At 41.2% G+C, this 23,527-nt stretch overlaps 1 protein-coding gene across 1 annotated transcript in view; it reads left to right on the top strand.

Annotated features, from left to right (window-relative positions):
• EXOC4 (exocyst complex component 4) overlaps positions 1–23,527 on the top strand; it is a 342,142-nt gene that overhangs the window by 237,415 nt on the left and 81,200 nt on the right. The window contains exon 12 of the mRNA XM_075273922.1: positions 13,983–14,119. Coding sequence (XP_075130023.1) covers positions 13,983–14,119 — 137 coding nt within the window. The remainder of the gene's footprint in view (positions 1–13,982; positions 14,120–23,527) is intronic.

The raw sequence follows: 23,527 nt of genomic DNA, 5'->3' as shown, positions 1-23,527 counted from the left end.
GATGAGAACACCAAAGGCACCCATTATCTTACTGGATATAAAAGAGCAGCATGCAAGTCTTGATATACTCCTTTAATTTATGAATATATCTTTATAATGTAAGTTAGGGTTGGTTTTTTTTTTTTTAATTTTCCATGTCAATATCTATATTTCAAACAGATCCTAAAATTCTGCAGCTTTCACTGTCTGAAACTTGCTGTTTCGTAGAAGATATCTATGCAGCAATCTCCTCATTATTAATGCGGACAGGACTTCAATGACAGGTATCCTCTAGCTATGTATAACATAGGGTTCACCATTCACAGTAGGTGTTGGACACAGTTTATCTACTCCCTATTATTGCACGACAAACTCTACACAGGTCACAGGACATATCTGCAAGAACATCTCCAGATAACTGTGTCTATGGTCCATGAGGCAAATGTATAGCGTATTTCTAAATACTGTTAACAGTTTAGAAAAGATGGCAGCTACAAAAAATATGTGCAAAAAATAGAATGAAAAAAACATCTGTAGAGACAATAGAAAAAATAAAAGGTTTAAATATCTGTTTTTAATTTGTAAAAATGAAAAATATAAGTGATACCTTCCCTTTAAGTACATTTTCTTTAGGTTGTAAGCAACCTAAACCTGTAGTGGATGTTTTTGAAATATGCAATTTTACTACATTATAGGGCTTTGTACTATAAAGCGTAAGAAAGAGATTTTTTTTTCTTCGATGTTTTGCATCTACGATAAAATGCCAACAAAAGACAAGGTAGCAAATGTTTTTGTCCATATTGAGCAGATTGAAGTGAGGTAATTGCATTTCCATTGCAGTGTACCGTATGAGCAGATTGGACTAAGGTAATTACACTTACACTGCAGTATATGAACCATATTAATGGAATTATCAAGGTGCAACTAACACAGTATTATATACTTTTTTTCTGAACACTCCTTAGGGTGTTGGTGGGCTGTTCATATGGAAAGATCAACTCATTGACCTGCTGCCAGTCATCGTACTGGGACCTGAGTTACATTTGATCTTTCTTTATAATAAGCTCTCATGTGATAGAGATCCAGCTGTCACTCACTCACAGCGCAGAGAGGGAGCACAGAATGTGTCAGTCACATCTTCCATCTTCCTTCGCTCTCATCTTAGATATGCAGCGAAGAGAAAGGACTGTCTCCTTTAAATGAAGTCTGACATCGCAACTGACCAGAGTTGATGAAACTGCAAAGGAAAAAGGCAATCTAAGACCAGGGAAATTTGATTTATTTCACACCTGCATCCGGAGCAATATTTGTAAGAAGAAAATGAAGCTTCGTCTTGAACAATGTGTTGACCTAAGATGAGAAAATTGATTTGAGGAGTGAGGAGGGTGCAGACCATTCAGTGCTGTTTTGGCCACTCAGTCATTTAACCCATGGATATTAAATGCAAGCATGTTTGCCCCCTTATATCACGTAAATCTGTGATGTGGCAGCTCTGCTATGTCATTCCATGTGTACTGACACATACAATACTAGAAAATTATTTGACCTCCAGTGTTGAGATTTTGTTTGAAATAGTTTATTAGGCAAATCACAAATACAATTACTTTTGATCCTTGATATTCTGATTTTAAACTATAAGGCACTGGGGGAGATTACTAAACCCTGCACTCCAGAATTCTGGCACTAGAAATCACAAAGTAGAGTTTTGCTTCTTTTAGAGCTCATTTTGGGTTTTCATTCCATTCACTACAATTTTGGGAATTGGGCTTGGTTAGCCTGTGTATCTGTCTATACTCCAGATTGGTCAACTGTGTCTTTTTAAATAGTCACAAAAATTTGCACAATCTCACTATACGTGAGGTAGCATAGAACACGGAATAGCATCTTAGTACAGAAATGTAACATAGTTCCCAAACTACTGTAGTATCTTATAATGGCCTCTTTACTAAGAGACGCTGGAGCTGTAATTAACCCTAAAAACCTTTGTTACTATAGACAACTTAATGGATATGAAACTATTCAGTAACTTCTTATGTCTAAAGCGGCATTCACACTAATACCGCTGTCTGCCCTGGGTTTTCCGTCATAAATCCCGGGGAGCCTGTACAGGGGACGGCTTGCCGGCGGTCAGCCTTAAAATGCATTCATTTGAATTGGTTTTTAAAGATGACCGCCGGTGTCTATATGTGGCCTCTCCTTGCAGTTTGCAAATGAAACATCACAGCAGCAGAGGAGAATGGAGAGTGAAAGCAGGAAGATGAATCATGGTAAGTGTAGTTTGTCCACAAATTCACTGCATATAAATAAGGCTGGGTTCACATCTGCGTTTGGCTCTCCGTTCAAAATCAAGTTTTTAAAACGGGCTCAAATTCCTCAAAAGCTGATTTCAAATGGTCCACTTTAAAATCCTCTGATTTTATCTGCTTTGTTGGACAGAGAAAAAAATCGGACTTGCAGGACTTTTTCTCCATTCAGAAAATAAGGATACCAGAGGGACAGCAACCAATCAGTTTAAAAAAAAAAACAAAAAAAACCCAAAAACATTGAGGTTTATGGAAAGCAGATTACAAATGAATAATAGTTTCCATTTTGCAACATGTTTTTTCCTCTGTGCGTGCTTAGAATGAAGAAGGGAACCCCCCCCCCAAAAAAAAACAAAAAAAAAAAAACAGATTGATCGAAAACGCAGACTAACACAGGGCGGGTTCACATCTGCGCCCATTCTCCGCTTTAGCCAATCCGGTGGGTTTCCATCTTCTGTCCCGAGAAACTGGGTAGGGGACGGAAACGCGGCGGACAGTTTTCAAACCCATTCACTTGAATAGGTATGCAAAGTGACCGCCCGTGCGCGTCTTCTGCTTGTCTGTGGCAAAACCGTTATTTTTTAACCCGAAACAAAGTCCTGCATGTCTGACTTTGTCCGGTTTAAAAAAATTGTTTCGCCGTGGACAGGCAGAAGATTCACACGGGCGGTCACTTTGCAAACCCATACAAGTGAATGGGTTTGAAAACTGTCCGCCGGGTTTCCATCCCCTATCCAGTTTCTCGGGGCCGAAGACGGAAACCCACCAGATTGGCTAAAGCGGAGATCGGGCACAAATGTAAACCCGCTTACAGTCAGTTTTTCTTTGAACGAACACCCATTGACTAATCCGTCTAAAAAGACTTTTTGTAACCGTGCGGAATCCTTTTTGTACTGAACCTTTTTTTAAAAATAGTTTTCAAGTGGATAGATACCAGGTGCAAGTGTGAACCTAGCATCACAGGTATTACATTGCTGACTGTGTCTAGGTTGATGTCATACCCATGGCAATCTGAACTCTTATTAAAAGGGTATTTATATCTCGAGGATCCTATCTATACTGGTAGCTTATGTAAATTGAAGACTTTTCCTAAATATATTGCTAACTATATCTGCTTTGTTTTCCTGCTATGTGAAATTATTCCTCCCATTGTTTACACGTTTTCATAGCTCTGGACCTGTGTGATAGGACAAATGACCTCACGCACTGCTGTCACTGTTATCTACAGCTTTGCCAGCAGGACAATCAGTTCAGCTAATTGCAGCTTGCTGAGAAAGCCCTGTGTGTTATCTGTCTATGTAAACATACAGATAACACCGAGTCTGTTGACTACAAGCATGTGCATATTATCTTATCTGCATTTATATTAGATTTCTAATAATCGCAAGTATTGTGATACTTCACAGTGTCCTGTTCAGCAAGCTGGGAGAGGGGATACAGGAAGTGAGAAGAGACAGCAGGTAAAGCTGCTGAAACAGGGAGATGGAAAACCCCTTTAACTCTTAAAATGAAACCTGTGCTGTAATTGCTTATTGTTGGCAAGAATGGGTTTTTCTTGAAGAATATTTTGATAACTCTGCTCCAATGAATACAGTTTATATGTTAAGGTATGTTCACAATTCCATTAGTCAAGACTGCAAAGCCAACAGAATGGCTGAGGAAAATGGAGCACCTTCTGTCTGCATTCCTTTCCATTTACTGTAATGTAAAAAAAAAGTGGAAGCATTCTGCAGATGCATCTTTGTCTTCATTTTGAAAAGTAAACAGACAAGGTGGAATAAAGCTTCTATCCTATTTTTAACATTGCAGCGAATGAAGATGGGTGCAGATGGGAGGGTGCTTTGTGTGCATCAGTCTGGCATTTCAATCCGCTGCTCTGATCCTATGATGGAACAGGAACAATGATGAAACCATGTTACAGTGAAAACTGTAGGATTTTATTTTTCTTCTAAATGTAGACACTGACTTGGAAAATAAACAAGCAAAAACAGTAAAAATTCTCAATAGAATATGTTTAACACCTTAATTCCTCATAACATAATGTATCACTGGTGGGTGCCATTTAATTTAACATAAAGATGATATACGATTATGTCATGAAGATGGAGCTGGTTCAGGAGGTGATGGCACCATTGGGAGAGATTTAAGCTGTAACACATAGCTGGCATCCTGCCCTAATGGCTGCAAATGGATAAAATATACAGTAGTTTGCAGCTATTTCACCCTTTGTATTCCTTCATCAATAATGACTGTGGTATAAAATGTCTCAGTTTCTGTTGACCCCCAAATCAGCACCTCTGGGAGGCAATTGCTGGGTGCTGCTGTGTTGTCATGGGAAATTGGGGTTAAGTTAGCCTATAAGACTCTGCCAGAGTCATACATAGCCTTTTTCCTAATACTGATGACTCTGACAGTCATAAATAGCCCTTCTCCCAATATTTTTTCTTTTGCAACAGAAAAAAATTACAAAATAGCCTTATTGCATCCTTAGTGACCCATGTTATAAAAATATAATATAATTTTATCACACTGGGTTTTGGTGACATTGCCTTCAAAAAATGTATAAAAAAAATGAAAAAAAGTCACATATAACCCAAAATGCTTACCAACATAAACTACGGCTCATCCTGCAAATAACAAGTCCTGAAACAGCTCCAATAATGGGTAGAATGTGGTAACACTAAAAAAGCTAATTGTTGGTAAATAAATGATTTTATTTTGCAAAAATAATGAAACTTGAAACATCTATATAAATTAAGTATGATGACATTCATACTGATTGGCAAAAAAAAAGAGTTAACCTGTCAGTTATGATACCCAGGGCACCATGCAATATTTGGAACCTAATAAATGTGGGTGGTACTGACTTTTTTCCCTATCCGGCTAGGAAAGTGTTAACATTTTTTTCCTTATCATTGAGCTAAATGTTTGCCAGAATGATCCCATTGAAAAATACAACTCATTGCACAGAAAACAAGTCCTCATATGGCTAAGTTGATGTAAAAATGAAAAACGTTATTGCTTTTAAAAAGTGACAACAGTAAAGTCAAAAAGGACTGCTTCTAGATGTTTTAAATTAGGTGGTGATTTTAAGACAATTTGGAAAAGTTGTGCATTTTTCCAATATACTTTCTGTATCAATTCATCGCTATTTTCTAGATCTCTGCTTGTCATTCATTCTGCTTACTTCCAGTGGATAAAACTCTGTCTTTGGTCATGTGACATACAGTCCATGGTCATGTGATGATACACAGGTGCATGGCTCATTACCAACCAGATGTCTGATTACTGTGCTGTGACTATAACGAGCTGTGCACCTGTGTGCTCATCACATGACCATGGACTGTACATCACATGACCATAACTGATTTTTTTTTTATCCACTGAAAGTAAAAAGAATGAATGACAGCAAGCAGAGATCTAGAAAACCATGAGATATTGATACAGAAAGTATATTGGAAAACTGTACAACTTTTCATCGTACACAGGGTAACACGATGGCTCAGTGGTTAGCACTGCAGCCTTGCAGCGCTGGAGTCCTGGGTTCAAATCCCAGCAGGAACAACATCTGCAAGGAGTTTGTATGTTCTCCCTGTGTTTGCATGGATTTCCTCCCACTCTACAAAGACATACTGATAGGGGGAAAAAAAGTACACTGTGATCCCTATATGGGGCACGCAATCTACATTTTTTTTTTTTTTTTTTTTTTTTTTTAAAAAAGCAACTTTTCATTGTACAGACAAAAACATTTGTCTGTCAATATTTAGTCTCAAACTGGACAATCCCTTTAAATTTTCTCGTTTTGGCATGCCTGTTTCTACTATAGCCAAATGGTGCCTTTCTACTTTCATAGTCCATCCACTTATGGAAGTTGTCCAACTGTTCATAAAAATTGTCTTGTTAGATATACATTAAAATTACAAACCTCTCATACACCCTTTTAAATTTAGCTTTGCCAAAGTGTTGACTCCTGTGGTACCTGTTATCACTGGTTGCAGTAGTCACCTTCCATATATGTTAACAGAACCACTATAGCCATAGATTTCTCCTTCAATTTTCAGTTCTCCCCATTATGGTGTCTGATCTGACATCTTGACCATGTTTGGGTTTTTTTGCCTCATAGGTACTGACACATAGATATTATGATACTTTTTCTCTCTGAGAATATTCTCCTTACCATATAATGACGTAGCGCCCTCTTTCTGTGATATTGTTGTATTACTTGTGATTTATGTTCAGATGTGTTGGTTCCTTATGGCTGTTAAATAGTAAAGACAAAGATCAGCAATATCTTTCTTATACAAAAATGTAACTAGTCTGTTCTGTAGGGAAACATCTGAATCTGATGAATCTGTAGGAGTCAAAGAAAGGGAATAACTAGTGCAAAAGAATTGTATTTACTTGGATGATCTCCTGGGACCCTAGGCGTCTTGAGGAGGAGGGGGCAGATCGACTTAATTATTTAGATGTAGGTGTATAATGAAATCAGAGATGTTGTAAACTGTAATAAAATATGTAGAATGTGGAGAAATGTGCAATGATTGATTGATTGTTGGATGCGTTAGGTTTCAGACACAATAGTGGCTGGCAGCATATTCCGTGTATTATTCAGCTGCGCAGAGAAGGCGTGCACAGCACTAGTCTGCTGCCTGCCAGCCACACTGCAGAGCTCTGCAGAGCCAACTCCAGCACTATCGCAATGCAGCTTTTTACAGCACTCTGCGTCCCCTGAATGGCAGGAGATGAGATATTGGGAATGGCTGATTAGGATTCCTTAATGATCTGCAAATCACCATTTAATGCAATTTGCTGTAAAATCATAAACTCAGCAATGGGAGTGAAGTGAGATTTCTGCAGATTCCCAGCGAGGTTTATGCTCCTCCACCAAAAGTGCCTTTAATGTTTACGTTAATGTCTTTTTCTGCTGTCTTGAGCATATAAGAATAAGGGGAAAAATTACTTTGTGATCAGGGCTTTCCTTCAGTTTGTGTAATGCACAATATAGTTATCATATTTAATTATTGATGACTATGCATTTCATTAACTAATTAAAGGAAGTGATGTCAGTCTAACCTATAGCATTTTTTGTGACTTCTATGAGACGTAACCCACGTCTTCCTGGAGAGGTCCCACGTAAGCAATTCAACCGTGCATCTCTGATCATATTTTATGGTTACAGTTAATATTATTTGTTCTTTTTTTGGTATATTAAATTGGATTATGACACACTTTCAATATTCCATTGTGAACGTTTTCCAGAACTCTATAAGGCCTTAATAAGGCACATTTACTTATACCAATTAATAGTTAGACAGATTCAACTTTATAGAGGACCTTTTGCCATTTTTTCCAAGTCCAGCTCTTTAAATCTGTATAGTAGGCGCTGCTCCACTGATTCCTGCAGAGCTGGAATTTTTTTTCTCTTGTCCCCAGGCAAAACAGTACACAGCCTAAATAGCATATTGGCCACCAATACTAAGGCTTCGTTCACATCTGCGTAGGTATTCCATCCAGGGGAGTCCGCATGAGAACCCCCCTGAACAGAATACTGAACGCAACTGCAAGCAGTGTGCCAGTGAGAGCACATGGACCCCATAGACTATAATAGGGTCTGTGTGCTTTCCGCCAGATCTCCGTAGGGATCATGCGGACAGGAAAGTAGTTTACAATCTACTTTCTTGTCCGCATGATTAGTGCGGGCAGCGCGTGGGAAGCACACGAACCCCATAATAGTCTATGGGGTCCATGTGCTTTCACTGGCACACCTCTTGCAATTGCGTTGCGGACTCCCCGAACGGAATACCGAACGCACATGTGAACAAAGGGTAACTGCATTGATGTTCAGAAACTGTGGGGGCTAGAGTAAAAATGCCAGCTGCACTATGGATAAGGAATAACTTGTTTTGGTTGGAAAATGCCTTTAAACTAAACAGTCTACACAGTCCCCAATTCATCACAGATCTGATGCATCCTTAATTTGTCTAATCTAACTTTACAATGCTTTCAGGCATACCTCTTTATGCCAAGCCATGCCCCTTTGTTTTGTCAGGCACCCTTTTTGGACAAGACATGAACATTTTAAACCCCTACATGGGGTGTAGGGAGTGTACTCCACTTTTTTTAATGAAAATTGCGCAAAATTGTGGTGCATTTTAATTAAACTTCCCCATTGATTCACCTTTAGAAATTTTCTATTGCGTTATTGATCTCCTGGTGGTCTGAGTTAAATCTCAGATCTCACATCTTGCTGTCATCCAAGCTCAAACGTTCCAGAATTTCCTTCCATCTTAGTGGCTGGTTCTGGAGATTTTCTGTTCAGACATGTTTTAGCTTCATACCAGACACTGCACCATAATCTGATATATTGTAACAGAAAGAATGCAATACCACCCAGATCATTGCAGTATTGGATCTCCGTTATGTTGTCATCTGCCTTGTGCTTCGTAATAACCAGCAAACTTCTGAGGGAGTCCCTGGTCTGGCATACGTGGTGAAATTAATTCAGTGTATTTGCAAACACTCTTTTTTGTTGAAATTTCACCTTGATCTAAATAAAAATGTTACTTTGACAAATGTTCAGTGCATGTTTTTTTGCAGCTGTCCTGGTGCATATCAATAAAGCCCATGCAAGAATCTCCTTTTGGAATATGCATCTGCATACTTTGAGCTGTATAGAAAAGTCTACTCTTCTTTTTTGTATACAGAAAAATGAAAATATGCTTATATACTACGCCGCGTTTATTTTTTTTTTCCCCAATTGGCACAGCATGTCATGGTAGAATAATAAAGGAGCATGTCTTGAAGCTTTCTCTTACGGTTTATGGTATTTGATAATGTTGGTTATTACCATATAAGTCTTCTTTAGGTGGGTAGTAGAAAGCCTAGAAGTAGTATAGTAAAGTAATTACAGGAAGCTGGTTATGAGAGTTGGTAATTTGTGTATGTAGGTAGTATTTTTTAAAATCAAGTCATTCTAGAGTAGGCTAAGGTCACATCTGCACAGAAGTTGTCCGCAGAAACCGTCAATAATCGGAGGAAAGACAAGTTATGTATGGAGTCCTGCATTCCATTTTTATACTCAAACCAGCAGACACCCAATGAACACCTGGCAAACCCCATTATTGTCTATGGTGCAGATAACCACTGTTTTAGTGATCCAGCTCTCCATCGTGCAGGTCCCCCTGGTGGATCCAAATGATAGAGACGTGTGCGCACATGTAAACCTAGCATAAGATTTTTTTATTTTTTTTTGTTGAGTCAAATCATTGTCCAAGAAAGTTCATGGAAGTCTCTGAAGGAGCCAAGGTGGGAGGAGAAAAACTAGTAGGGATCCACCCAAGGACCACTCACTTTCGTTCCTAGCTTGTTGTGACTAAATTTTGAAGTCTTATTTCAACAAAAAGTGAAACTCTTTCTATATATCTAAATGACTCAAATAGTTTATTTCCATTTCTTTAATGTAAATGATACATGACATTCTCTTAATTTCTCTATTTTATGATTTAAGGTATGAATTCCAGTGTGCAGGAATCATTTCAGGTATCATTTCTGACTAGCCAGGAATGTTTACCAGTAAGTTTCTAGCAATGTAGAATAATAGTTATCAAGATTTTAGAAGCTGAATCAGACATCTCCCAGTGTGTGCTAGAAGGAGGACAGTGGGAGCTGAGTCAGCAAAAGGTGTCAGAGTATAATGGATGATTAGCTGCAGCCCTTCCCCAAAGACAGGTGAAGCTGCATGGAGCAGAACGTACCATCTCTTCCAGGCTGCCACCAGCAGCAGGCTGTTACAATGCTGACATTTTGATTTATAGATGAGCATCTCTTCCCTAATGAGAGCTGCCACCTCGGGTCACTGGAGCCCCCTGCCGAAGAGACCCCATGACTGACAACATTGGGAATGAGTAATGTTCGAAAATCTCTCAGTGGGATTGTAATGCTTCTCAGATACTACGAAGTAATTGTGTATGATAGAGATGAGATAAGTATGTTGATCAGTTTCTGGATAGCTCACTTTTAATAAGATGTAAATTGTTTGTTGACATTATGCAGATTAGATACTTTGACTAACTGTTGATTTTACACTATGAAGCTGTAAAAATTGGGAGTTAATCTGATTGTCCGGGATAGAGCATCCCAGAGAAATGGTGCAACTCGGGAGAAGTCTTGTATATGAACGTGGGAGGTTCTGATAATAGAGATTGTAAGTCTTAGGTCATTGAGTGAACGTAGAGCACAGTTTGGGCAATAGAAAGAGATGAGGAAGGAAATGTAGGGAGGTGCAGTATTAAAGAAAGCCTTGTGGATGAGGGTGATAATTTTATATTGTAGTCTGTAATGAATAGGCAGCCAATGTAGCGACTGGCACAGACCGGAGGCATCGCTGTAGCATCTAGACTGATAGATGAGCCTGGGTGCTGCATTCAGAATAGATTGTAGAGGGGAGAGTTTAGTGAGGGGAAGACTGATTAGTAAGGAGTTACAGTAGTCAAGGCGAGAATGAATCAGAGAGACAATAAGTGTCTTTAATGTATCTCTGGTAAGGAAAGGGCGTATTCTGGAGATGTTTTTGAGGTGGAGGTGACATGAACGTGCGAGTGATTCAATATGAGGGGTGAAGGAAAGGTCTGCGTCAAACATGACCCTGAGGCAGCGGGCCTGCTGCCTAGGAGTTATAGTAAGGCCTGAGACTGCAATGGATATATCAGGGACAGATGTATTAGATGGTGGAAACAGTAGTAGTTGAGTCTTAGAGAGATTTAGTTTCAGATAGAGTGAAGACATGATATTTGAGACAGCAGAAGACAGTCACTGGTGTTCTGTGTTAGTGCAAGGGTGATGTCGTAGGAAGATGTGTACAATTGGGTGTCATCAGCATAAAGATCGTACCAGAAGCCAAATCTGGTGAAAGTTTGTCCAATGAAGAGCAGAGGGCCTAGGACTGAGCCCTGAGGAACCCCAATGGCAAGGGGAAGAAACAGAGCCCGCAAATGATAAACTTAATGTGCGGTCTGAGAGATAAGAGGAGAACCAGGAAAGCGCAGTGTCCTTGAGGCCAACTGAGCGGAGCATAGTGAGGAGGTCAACAGTGTCAAATGCTGCTGAGAAATCCAGAAGAATAAGAAGAGAGAAGTGACCACTGGATTTAGCCGTCAGGAGATCATTGACTATAATGTGGTCAGTTGGGTGCCCATTGGTTGTCTGGTTTTTTTTTTAATGCAGATAAAAAAAAAAAAAAGTCAGACATGCAGGACTTTTTCACCCGCTATTTTTGACAGATAGGCAACGGATTGACACCCGGTGCAGATGAGAACTCAGTCTTAGAATGTATTAAACTTCTCACCAAGTACTGTAGCTCAGACATATTATAACTAGTGCTTTCAGTGTACAGTTATTTCTGATAGATATTCTGTGTGGGGTACTAGTGTTATTTTTGTTACTCTAAATGCTAAGTGTATCACTTGTCTCTTAACATAGAAAATATTCAAAAATATCCCAGTGCCTCCTCCCTTCATCTCCTCTTTTCCATTGGACCTAATTTATATCATAATACAGTTAAAGCTGAAGAATATATGAAGAAGTGTTATCTGTGTTCCAAGAGCCCAGACATGCCCCTTTCTTTCTAAGGAAAACCTAAGAAAAGGACCCAGGACATCACTTACCTACGTCACTCTTGACATCCCGGTTCCTTTCCTTAGTCCGCTGAAGCCACTGATTGACCTCAATGGTCACATGTGGCGAGGGCTTCCACAGAACAAGCCCAGGTGTGCTGCTGCACCAAACAGCAGCCTGGGACAATTGAGTGCCCAGATGCCCGGGATAGGTAATTGTTTTTTTTGTTGTTTTTTTGTTAGTCTTTTTCACCTTCTCCTGCCTCCAGACTCTGTATTTTCTGGACAACCCCTTTAAGGGTTCTTTTAGGGAAGATGCTGGTAAGTCTACACTAAGAATGGTGCTAGATTTCTAAGTAAAGTTATTCTATTTGTGAAAGTTTAAGAAAAAAGGTAGATCAAGAAAGCACAGTGGCATTTTCACATTGAAAGCTATAATCTTTAGGTCAAGAAACTTAATAAGTCTTATTCCCCTCTTTTTAGATACATATGAAAGTGTTATCCAAAGTCTTGGGGCATATTTATATCGAGCACAAATTGTTTATGTAAAATTTCCAAAAACTAGCACCAGGTATAGCCTGGCATTGTTTTAGAACAAAACAGATGTATTAAACTGGGGCATGCACCCTGATGATGAATTTGTTGCAGGCTGCAATGGGAGAAAGACTGGCACAGTGTTTTTGTGTTAAGCAGTAGTATTGGTAATCCTCCCCTGCTGTATGGAACCTATTGTGATATCTGGAAATTATATATTCTATAAAGCCTGGACGTTATCAGTGATGTTTGTAATTTGTCATACAGTACATTTGCATACCTCCCAACTTTCAGAACGGAAAGAGGGGCAGAATCTGCAGCGCGCACTGTGCGCTGCGCAGATTTAGCCCACTCACTTCTACTTTGACTCCACCCATTCCCATCCGTTTCTCTTGTACCCCAACACAGTATAATACCACTAGAGTCATCCCCACATTATAATGTCATCCTTCTGGTGCTCCCACAGTTTACTGTCCACCTCCATCTGCCCCAGTTTAATGTCCCCCTTTCATCTTCCCTCAGTTTAATTCCCCCTTCACCTGACCCCCATTTTAATGTCACCCTCATCTGACCCCCATTTAATATCCCCCTCATCTGGTCCCACAGTTTAATGTCTCCCTTCATCTTCGCTCAGTTTTATGTCCCACTTCTTCTGCCCCCACAATTTATTGCCCCTCTATCTGACACCCAGTTTAATGTCCCAATATCTGGCCCCCAAGTTTAATGCCCTCCTCATCTGGCCCCACAGTCTAATGTCATATGACCCCCCCAAAGTTTAATGCCCATCTCATCTGACCCCTCCCCCCCACACACACACTTTAAAGTCCCCCTCATATGGCCCCCAGTTTAATATCCCCTCATCTGACTCCTGCAGTTTAATATCCACCTCATCTGACTCCCCCAGTTTAATATCCCCTCATCTGAACCCCCAGTTTAAGGTCTTCCTGCTGGTAACAACGAACATAAAAAGCACAGATACTTACCTCTCCTTGTTTCCCAGTTGCTCTGTCTCTTATCCCATAGTTTTCAGGGAGCTGCAGGCACGATGTGACTGACATCATCACATTGTGCCTACAGCTCCTGGGGGGCTGAAGCACGCAGGGAGCAGAGCAGTGAGACAGGGGTGGCCCAAGAATGGCTCCTACTTCAGCACTGTATTCAATTCATCTGCGTAGTCTTCAGACACAGATGAGTTGAAGCTGGGACATACCTCTCACCAACTGGGACTGTGGAACAGGACCCGGATCCGGGCCGGTTGGGGGGTATGCATTTGTCTGGGTACTGTCAAACAACATTTTACGATGTTCCTTAAATTTTGCAAAGCAATAAGGTATAGTCTAATACATTGCAGTGATCTTTTTATTTAGCCAAATTGTTGACATAACCTTACTTTCACAGCCATATTTACAATGTTTGTTCTCATCATATATTCTTCTGTCTACAAATGTGAGCTGCCTTCCTTGAATCTTGGCAGAGAAGATTGTATATTGTTGTATATCGTTAATTGCTGGTTCCTCTGATGGGAAATACCTAATCTTCTGTATTGTTATTCCAGAGCACTGTCATTGTGGAGAAGAGTATTCAAGATCTGATGAATTTAATGCGTGACTTGAGTGCTTACTCGGATCAGTTTCTGAATATGGTGTGTGTGAAACTCCAGGAGTATAAGGACACCTGCAGTGCAGCATTCAGGTAGTCTCTCTTACATCTCTTGTTTCCTTCCTGTTGTAGCATATTCTATAATGTGTTACAGAAATTGTCATCTGTCATATCACATCTCATCCTCAGTGCGACTCAGATTGTAATTTCTCTATCTCAAAAAGATGCAAACACACAGGAACTAATTTTGTAGTGTTTTGTAGTGTTGGGGGAAATGAGTACCAGGGAATATAATCTAGCCTCTCAGGCATTTTCCCTGTAGTAACAAGTAAAGGAGAAATTTAGTATTACATGGCAATCATTCATATTCAATGAGAAACGCTCGTACACAACGTCTCTGCATTTTTGCTTATAGAGAGCAATCCTGACCAGCTGAGCCCATCTGTAATATTCATATGCTCTCAAGGAATTTTAGAATAATGTAAAGTATTTTTATGATACAATATCTAAGCTTTATTCTAGTTTTCTCTGCCTCTACTGGAGAATTAAAATTTAACAGCTACCGGCCATACACTACATACGGAGTATAAATATAATATGTAAACTCTCAGAAAAGAACGAAAAGAGTGATGTGTATGCAGCGCCGCACCTCCCATGAGGCGACCTGAAGCGATCGCTTCATGCGGCGCTATGTCAGGGCCCCAGGGAGGGCGGCATTTTTGATTACCTAAGCCAGTCCAGGCCAAGCTGTCCTGGACTGGCTTAGCACTGAGCGGTGGATTGGGGCAGCAGCCTCCCCTCACGCTCAGGCAAAGAGCAGGTCCTCTCACTGCCTGCGAACGCCACCAAGCCCCACCCCCTTTACTTTGCCCCGCCCCTCTTGTTCCGCTCCGCCCCCTCGCGCTCCGCCCCCTCCTCCGGGGGGGAGGCGGCTTTCTGTAGTTCGCCTCGGGCGGCGAAAGGGGCAGGTTCACCCCTGTGTGTATGGTAAGCATAAGGGAAGTAATGTGAATTCTATAACCCCGAAGGCTTACCAACCAACCAGTCTGCTAATTCTCCCCTTGTGTCCAAAACTAAAACATTTTTGATAAATTGCCCTCGGTGACATGTTGCCATCATCTTGCTACAATTAGATAATTTGGAAGGCATACTAATTTTTATAAAGTGCTGTGGGAAGCTTCATCCATGTAGCCCTCTAACAGTTTAGGAGTCAATACACTGAACTATCCATAAACATGATATTTTACACAAATGGTCTCTGATTGGTCAAAAATATAGCTGTTTGGGGACCACACGGTGGCTCAGTGGTTAGCACTACAGCCTTGCAGCCCTGGAGTCCTGGTGTTCAAATCCCGCCAAGGGCAAAAAACCATCTGCAAGGAGTTTGTATGTTCTCTCCGTGTTTGCATGTATTTCCATCCCATATTCCAAAGACATACTGATAGGGAAAAAATGTACATTGTGAGCTCTATGTGGGGCTCACAATCTACATTTAAAAAATGTGGATTTACCAGGCAAATTATGTAATTATAAGAGTTATTGCACTGATTCCTTAAACGTATTCATCTAAAATGACAGTGACCTAAGAAATGAGTCTTATTGCCTTATCGCTATTATAAGGACAGGACTGAATTATTCTCCCTTTTTAGTTGCAGTGTACATTGGTGGTCTAGGATGCTTGTTTTCAACTCCTCTACATCTATTTACTGCAGTTAATCTGAGTGAGGTTAATTGTTTTGGAACTAAAATTCTTCTTTAAATGTTTTAGATGTCTGTTTGGTACTGTAGAGCCACTTACAAGCCCCATAAGACTGGAATCAAGTCTTGTTAAATTTCGACCAGACTGCAGTCGTTTTGTGGCTATTTTATACAGTTTAATGAGCCAAAGCCAGGAGTTGATCCAAAAATAAGAAAGTATAAAAGTTTGAAACTTCTGTTCCCTTTTATATGCACTCTAAAAACTGCAACAGACAGGCTGTGTGATTCCAGCCTAGCAGAGGAACAGTACAACACAAAGTTATGAGAAGAGATGCTACAGAATTATTATTGCATAATGAATGAATGTATTTACTTACACGTCAGCAGAGGTGACAAGTCCTCTTCATCTCTGTATCGTACACATGTTCTTAACAGATGACCTCAAATGTTAGATATTTTTCTATTCTCTGTAATATAATTCATCGAGTGCGTCATCCCTGGTAAGATGTCAGAGATTAAGAAGGACCTCCTGGGGCATTTTCTTACGGCCGCCAGGGCTGTCATTCCGAGACATTGGCGCAGCCCTACTCCACCTTCCATGCTCAAATTCCTCCAGGAGTTTCTCCTTATTCGGAGGATGGAAGCCCTGGTTGCGGAGGACTCTCCCGACCCCTCCAGGTTTGAGCGCCTCTGGCGGCCTTGGGTGCTGTTCGAAGAGTCTTACGACTTCTCCGCTTCCTTCTCCTAAGCTGGAACATAAAGGCCCCTCGTCTCTTCCTCCTCTTTTCCCACCCCTTCCTTTTGGTCTCTCCTTATTGTCTCTTGTCCTGTCTCTTCTTTTATGTTTGTTCCTGTTTTTTGGTCTTTATGTTTGTCTCCAGTGTTTTTGTCTGTTATTCCCTCTCCTTCCCTTCCATAACAGTGGCTTGGGGTCAGCTTTCTCCGACCTAGTTTTCTTTTCACTTTGCCTAGGCGATGTGTATATACTGTATTGACATACCGGCTAGGGTTTTTCCCCTTGTCCGTCTTCGTTGTTTGTGGCCTGTGAGCCTTGTTCATTGTTTCTTTTGCTTATTTGTTTTTGCATTTTACGTTATTGAAAAATCTTTAATAAAAGCTGATTATACATAATTCATCGAGTGCATGGATTTACAAAATAATAAAAATTTAGATTTTTAGGTTCAAAACAGTAATGCAGTTATATGACAATAATCTGCATAACCAATATGAAGTAGCCAAGATGATTGTCTATAAAATGATGATAGTCTCACATTCGAAGCTGTAGTGAATGGTGAGATATGGAGCCTGAAAGGCCAAAGTTCAAAACATTGTTACCCTCATGCTAGCCAGTGTATAGATCCCATGTAATAGTCTATACATATCTGTATATAGATATCCCATGTAATAGAGGTGCCTTTAAGGTCATTGTGACAGTCCAGCTTCCTGCACGGTTCGTCCGGGGTGGTCGCAATAATCTGCACACGACTGTAAGGGCCATAGTGTCCACATTCATATCAGTGATCCTGATTGGATAGTATACAGTTAGTGACATATCCTCATGCCTTTATTTTTTGTGAATCTTGGATTCATTTGCGTAAAAAAAAATGTTTTTCCTGGTTTGTAAATTAGAATGAAGTCCTTTTGGGGAGTGGATGAGCTTTGTTTCCAGCTCTGCCATTCTGTAGATAAAATCCTGGCCAGTTCCACCCCTGCAGTTGATAACCATCCTCCCTGGTTTGCTTTCTCTTGACAGAACTTGTGAAGCAGCATCCATTGAAGCAGAATTACTCCATGAAATATTCTACTAGTAATATCCTATTAACCAACAATGAAATGCATGGCCACCATCACTGTTTATACACTATTACAGCCCGATCCTTAAGTACCTGGTTAGATTCTCTCTGTCCATCCATCTGTGTATCTGAGCATCTATCTAGTTATTAGAGATGAGCGAACAGTGTTCTATCGAACACATGTTCGATCGGATATCAGGGTGTTCGCCATGTTCGAATCGAATCGAACACCGCGTGGTAAAGTGCGCCAAAATTCGATTCCCCTCCCACCTTCCCTGGCGCCTTTTTTGCACCAATAACAGCGCAGGGGAGGTGGGACAGGAACTACGACACCGGGGGCATTGAAAAAAATTGGAAAAAGTCATTGGCTGCCGAAATCAGGTGACCTCCATTTTAGACGAATAGTGGATTTCAAATCCGGGTCATATGAGAATGTGAACTTTGTGACTATGAGACAGGGATAGCTGTACAGGCAGGGATAGCTAGGGATAACCTTTATTTAGGGGGGAATGTTATTAAAAATAACTTTTTGGGGCTCTATCGGGTGTGTAATTGTGATTTTTGTGAGATAAACTTTTTCCCATAGGGATGCATTGGCCAGCGCTGATTGGCCGAATTCCGTACTCTGGCCAATCAGTGCTGGCCAATGCATTCTATTAGCTTGATGAAGCAGAGTGTGCACAAGGGTTCAAGCGCACCCTCGGCTCTGATGTAGCAGAGCCGAGGCTGCACAAGGGTTCAAGCGCACCCTCGGCTCTGATGTAGGAGAGCCGAGGGTGCACTTGAACCCTTGTGCACCCTCGGCTCTGCTACATCAGAGCCGAGGGTGCGCTTGAACCCTTGTGCACACTCTGCTTCATCAAGCTAATAGAATGCATTGGCCAGCGCTGATTGGCCAATGCATTCTATTAGCCCGATGAAGTAGAGCTGAATGTGTGTGCTAAGCACACACATTCAGCTCTACTTCATCGGGCTAATAGAATGCATTGGCCAGCGCTGATTGGCCAGAGTACGGAATTCGGCCAATCAGCGCTGGCTCTGCTGGAGGAGGCGGAGTCTAAGATCGCTCCACACCAGTCTCCATTCAGGTCCGACCTTAGACTCCGCCTCCTCCAGCAGAGCCAGCGCTGATTGGCCGAATTCCGTACTCTGGCCAATCAGCACTGGCTAATGCATTGTATTGGCGTGATGAAGCAGTGCTGAATGTGTGTGCTTAGCACACACATTCAGCTCTACTTCATCGGGCTAATAGAATGCATTGGCCAATCAGCGCTGGCCAATGCATTCTATTAGCGTGAACTGAGTTTGCACAGGGGTTCTAGTGCACCCTCGGCTCTGCTACATCAGATTGCTACATCTGATGTAGCAGTGCCGAGTGTGCATCAGATGTGTAGTTGAGCAAAACTGACTCAGCACTGCTAAGTCTCTGCATTAGCATAGGAATGCATTGGCCAGCCTTCGGCCAATCAGCGCTGGCTCTGCCGGAGGAGGCGGAGTCTAAGGTCGGACCTGAATGGAGACTGGTGTGGAGCGATCTTAGACTCCGCCTCCTCCAGCAGAGCCAGCGCTGATTGGTCGAGTTCCGTACTCTGGCCAATCAGCACTGGCCAATGCATTTCTATGGGGAAAAGTTAGCTTGCGAAAATCGCAAACTGACAGGGATTTCCATGAAATAAAGTGACTTTTATGCCCCCAGACATGCTTCCCCTGCTGTCCCAGTGTCATTCCAGGGTGTTGGTATCATTTCCTGGGGTGTCATAGTGGACTTGGTGACCCTCCAGACACGAATTTGGGTTTCCCCCTTAACGAGTTTATGTTCCCCATAGACTATAATGGGGTTCGAAACCCATTCGAACACTCGAACAGTGAGCGGCTGTTCGAATCGAATTTCGAACCTCGAACATTTTAGTGTTCGCTCATCTCTACTAGTTATCCATCTACAAATCAGTCTATATATTTATTTATCTGTATACACATCCTAACCATCTCTATCTATGCTTCCATATATCTATCTGTGTATTTATCTGTCTCTCTCTATGTTTCCAACTATATGCATTTATCTGACTGTCTACTGTATCTATGTACACTGTCTGTCTAATATCCTGTCCATCTAAAATGGATGATGAGATAATTTTAGCTGCTTCACAAGTTCTGTCAAGACAGACCAATCCAAAGTAGCTCATGTGTATTTAAACCTACTCAGAGCTCTGAACTACTCTTGAGCAACTTAGGTTGTTGATTCTTCAGTTCCTTTGAGGGTTCACCGCCTGTGAATGAATATCTGTGTACTGCCTTTGACCTGTTTCTCGACTCGTTTCTGATTGTTTCTCGACTTGTTTCTGTCCTGCTGATCTTCAGTGTATGACCTTTGGACTTTCCACCACCCTCTTCGCCACTGCTTGCCCCTGACTTTCAGAGTGCACTTGACTATGCTTTTGACTATCTGGTGCTTTGCACGAGCATCTCTGTGGCCTTCAGGTCAACTGCCACCTACACTGGGAATACTCCTAGAGGTAGTGACCTTGTGGTCCCCTGCAGTGAAGACCAGATTCCTGTATGGGGGTTAAAGTGTAAAAACCAGAGGACCACTTAGACAGCTTACTTAGGAGTAACCCAAATTCAAACCGGTGAGGCAGTACAGTGGGTCCACTGTATTCGCTGTTGGTTATAGGTATGAGGATCCACTGCTAGGTACTGAGGCTGGATACATCAGTTTCCCTGCTGACAGACTCCTTTTAAACATCCCCAAATCTTCTTTAATACCTCTATGTGGGCTGAAGGAACATCAGCTGAGTATGCATTACACATTATCTGCTGGTGATCTCCCCAGAGAAATTTAGGGATTTAGTCAACCTAAATCTGTATGGTCACCTAAAAGCTCAGGTGTATGGATTCATCTTTATATGATTGTCTGAAAAAAATGGATCCCTGAACATCATTGAATGCTGCCATCCTAATGACTTTCTTTTCATGAGCTTCAGTAGGTGGTATAGCTGTTCATGTGGGTGAGCCATTGTACCTGTGTAACCAAGGAATAGTACATAGCATTAGGTCCGTGCCAATAAGCCTTATAGTCCTAGAGAAACTGTTTACTGAAGACATATTTAAACACAGCTGATTGGAAATATTTTTAGCGCTCTATTTTTATTATCAACTTGTCATAGGTATTGGTCCATACATCCTTTAAAGTGGATGAGCCATGGGTTAAGTAAATGGCTTAATAACTCATCAATGATCATACTTAAGGTCCGGCATTATATACCAACCTCAATATAACTAAATTACAAAATCATTAAGCGGATTGTGTGTCTAGTGGATCACTGGGGACCTGCAGAACTTAATTAGTTTTGTATGCTGGATACTGGGCGAAAGCAATTACACAACACACATATGCCATGGACAATCTATACTTTGTAGTTAATGTTCTCGATGAACAGCAGTGTGACTGTCCTGTAGTCAGGAGAGCTTTGCCTCTGATACCCTTTGGATCTCCAAGGGCTTGGAGTGAAATTGCATGTTAGTTACGTTAGTGCATTTGCAAATGAGAAATAAGAAATCAAATTATTGGTGATAGCTTTGATGATTGGATTAGCGGAGTACATTGCCAGGCGCCGTGCTAATAGAAATCTAGAATGTTAGCTTCCTGTCGCATGACATGATGATCAGTCCTCACGTGCTGATCCTGTCATGTGGAAAATGGAATTGCTCAGTGTTATTATCACTCACATGGACTTTTACATGGCTCACATAATATGTTTATTCTACGTAGCACATAAATATCGGACATCCTTTTTAAATGTTGTTTAGTAGCATGTAAAGATAAATAATACTAGCAAATATAAAGCGTCAGAAGCATAGATGGGTTTTCACTCATCCGAGGCAAAGATACAGTTCTGCAGTACTACAGTTTTGCTGTCTTCACATTTGCACCCTTTACCCCATTCAGGCCTCTGTAAAGTGTGACAGTGATTGTATTGTTTAGCCACAGACTGGCAAAGCCGCATTAGGCAAACTAAGTATTCTAGTATCTACTAATGTGAGACCAGTCCTAATGAAACGATTTATCAAAATTGCAGATGGTTAAAGAGGTTCTCTGCTATGGACAAACCCTACTTGAGAATCCAGAGCATGGGACATCCTTTAATTCCAGACCAGATGTACCAAAATTCTGAAATAGCAAAAAAAAAAAAAAAATAGAACAATATATGTAGAGCCCTATATGGGACAGTGACTGTCAGTGTCTGTAAAGCGTTGTGGAATATGATGGCGCTATACAAGTAAGCCTAATAATTAAATAATAAATATAAAGTGTATATAGATCTTATTGGATAGGCTGACCATTCTACCATAATTTGATACACTATATGGAGAAAAGGCTTGATATTAGTTTAGTCCCATTTGCCTTTACAAGAATTTGTGAAAGAATGACTTGTTCTAAAGAGTTCACTATTCTAACGTGGCACAATAGGATGCCTCTATTGCAACAAGTAATTTCTTGAGATTTCTTCCATATTTAAAGAGAGATGGAAGAGCAGAGAGGAGTCGTCAGCACAGCAGCCTCCCTGCTCTCACACAAATAGAGAATAGCAGAGAGGGTGCAGAGAAGGTGCACAGAGACACTACCGGAGTGCACGGAGAAGGCTACCGTATTTTTCGGACTATAAGACGCACCTAGGTTTTAGAGGAGGAAAATAGGGAAAAAAAATTTTGAAGCAAAAACTGGTAAAATATTTAATATATGGGAGTTGTAGTTTTGCAACAGCTGCAAGGCCACATTGACAGGTGACCCTGCAGCTGTACGGGGATGTATAGGGCGTTTTTTTTGCGGGGCCAGCTGTACTTTTTAGTTATACCATTTTGGGGGATATCTATTGCTTAGATCACCTTGAATTGAAAAAAAACAGGAGGTGATTTAGAACTTTTATTTATTTCATATTTTTAAAGTTTTTTTTTTGTTTTTTTTTTTAACTATTTTATTCCCCCCCCCGGGGGCTTGAACCTGCGGTCACTTGATCGCAAGTCCCATAGACGGCAATACAACTGTATTGCCGTCTATGGGACATTCTGTCTATTAGTATTACGGCTGGTCATAGAGACCAGCCGCAATACTAATATAGCCGTGACAGGCCGGGGAGCCTCATTAGGCTCCCGGCTGTCACCCGAACAGGTCGGCTCCTGCGATATCGCCGCGCAGGAGCCGGCCTGCAACTTTACAGGTACGGGGCCGGTGGGGACCGGCCCCGGGGGAGAAGGGGCCACGGATACTGACCCGGCATCCGCTGTACTAGAGAGGTGGATGCCGGCACGGCATGAAGCCAGCGGCGGGGGGACGGAGGAGCGGAATAGCAGCATCACTCCTCCCGCTGCTGGCTTCATGCAGGACAGGGCAGCGATGTCTCAGTCCCCGGCACCTGTAATGGCATCTATCACTTGCCGGCTTCCGCCTCTCTATTACAGCGGGTGCCAGCGCCACCTTCAGACTATAAGACGCACCCTTATTTTCCCCAAAAATTTTGGGGAAAAAAAGTGCGTCTTATAGTCCGAAAAATACGGTAATTAGCAAATGAATAAAAATGGCTCATTCAAAAACTACTGAGGCCATTTACATACAAGAGGTATGTGTGGAATAGCCCTTTTTAAGGTTATGCAAGTATGTGCTTAGTTAAAAATGACTTTTCCCAATGATAGAGGAGCCCCTTTAAAGTTACAGAGCATGGTCACCAACATTCTGTTGGTTCAATAGCTCCACAGCTCCTAACCACCTTATTGACATCAATTACAAATTTCTTAAAATCACTGTCACAACATGTATACCCTCATAATTTGTGTTATCCCTCTGTTTGCGTGGATTTCCTCCCATACTACAAAGATATACTGATAAAAAAAACAACTTACATTGTGAGCCCTATATGGGGCTCACAATCTACATTAAAAAAAAAATGTATACCCTCATAAAGAAAACTTGCGTCTATTAAAACCTTTTATTGTCATAGAGAAGGGTCTCTATTAG

The sequence above is a fragment of the Leptodactylus fuscus genome, chromosome 5, assembly GCF_031893055.1.
Source record: "Leptodactylus fuscus isolate aLepFus1 chromosome 5, aLepFus1.hap2, whole genome shotgun sequence".
NCBI lineage: Eukaryota > Metazoa > Chordata > Amphibia > Anura > Leptodactylidae > Leptodactylus > Leptodactylus fuscus.
Note: the sequence above shows the minus strand (reverse complement) of the source record. Positions and strands in the feature narration are given on the sequence as shown.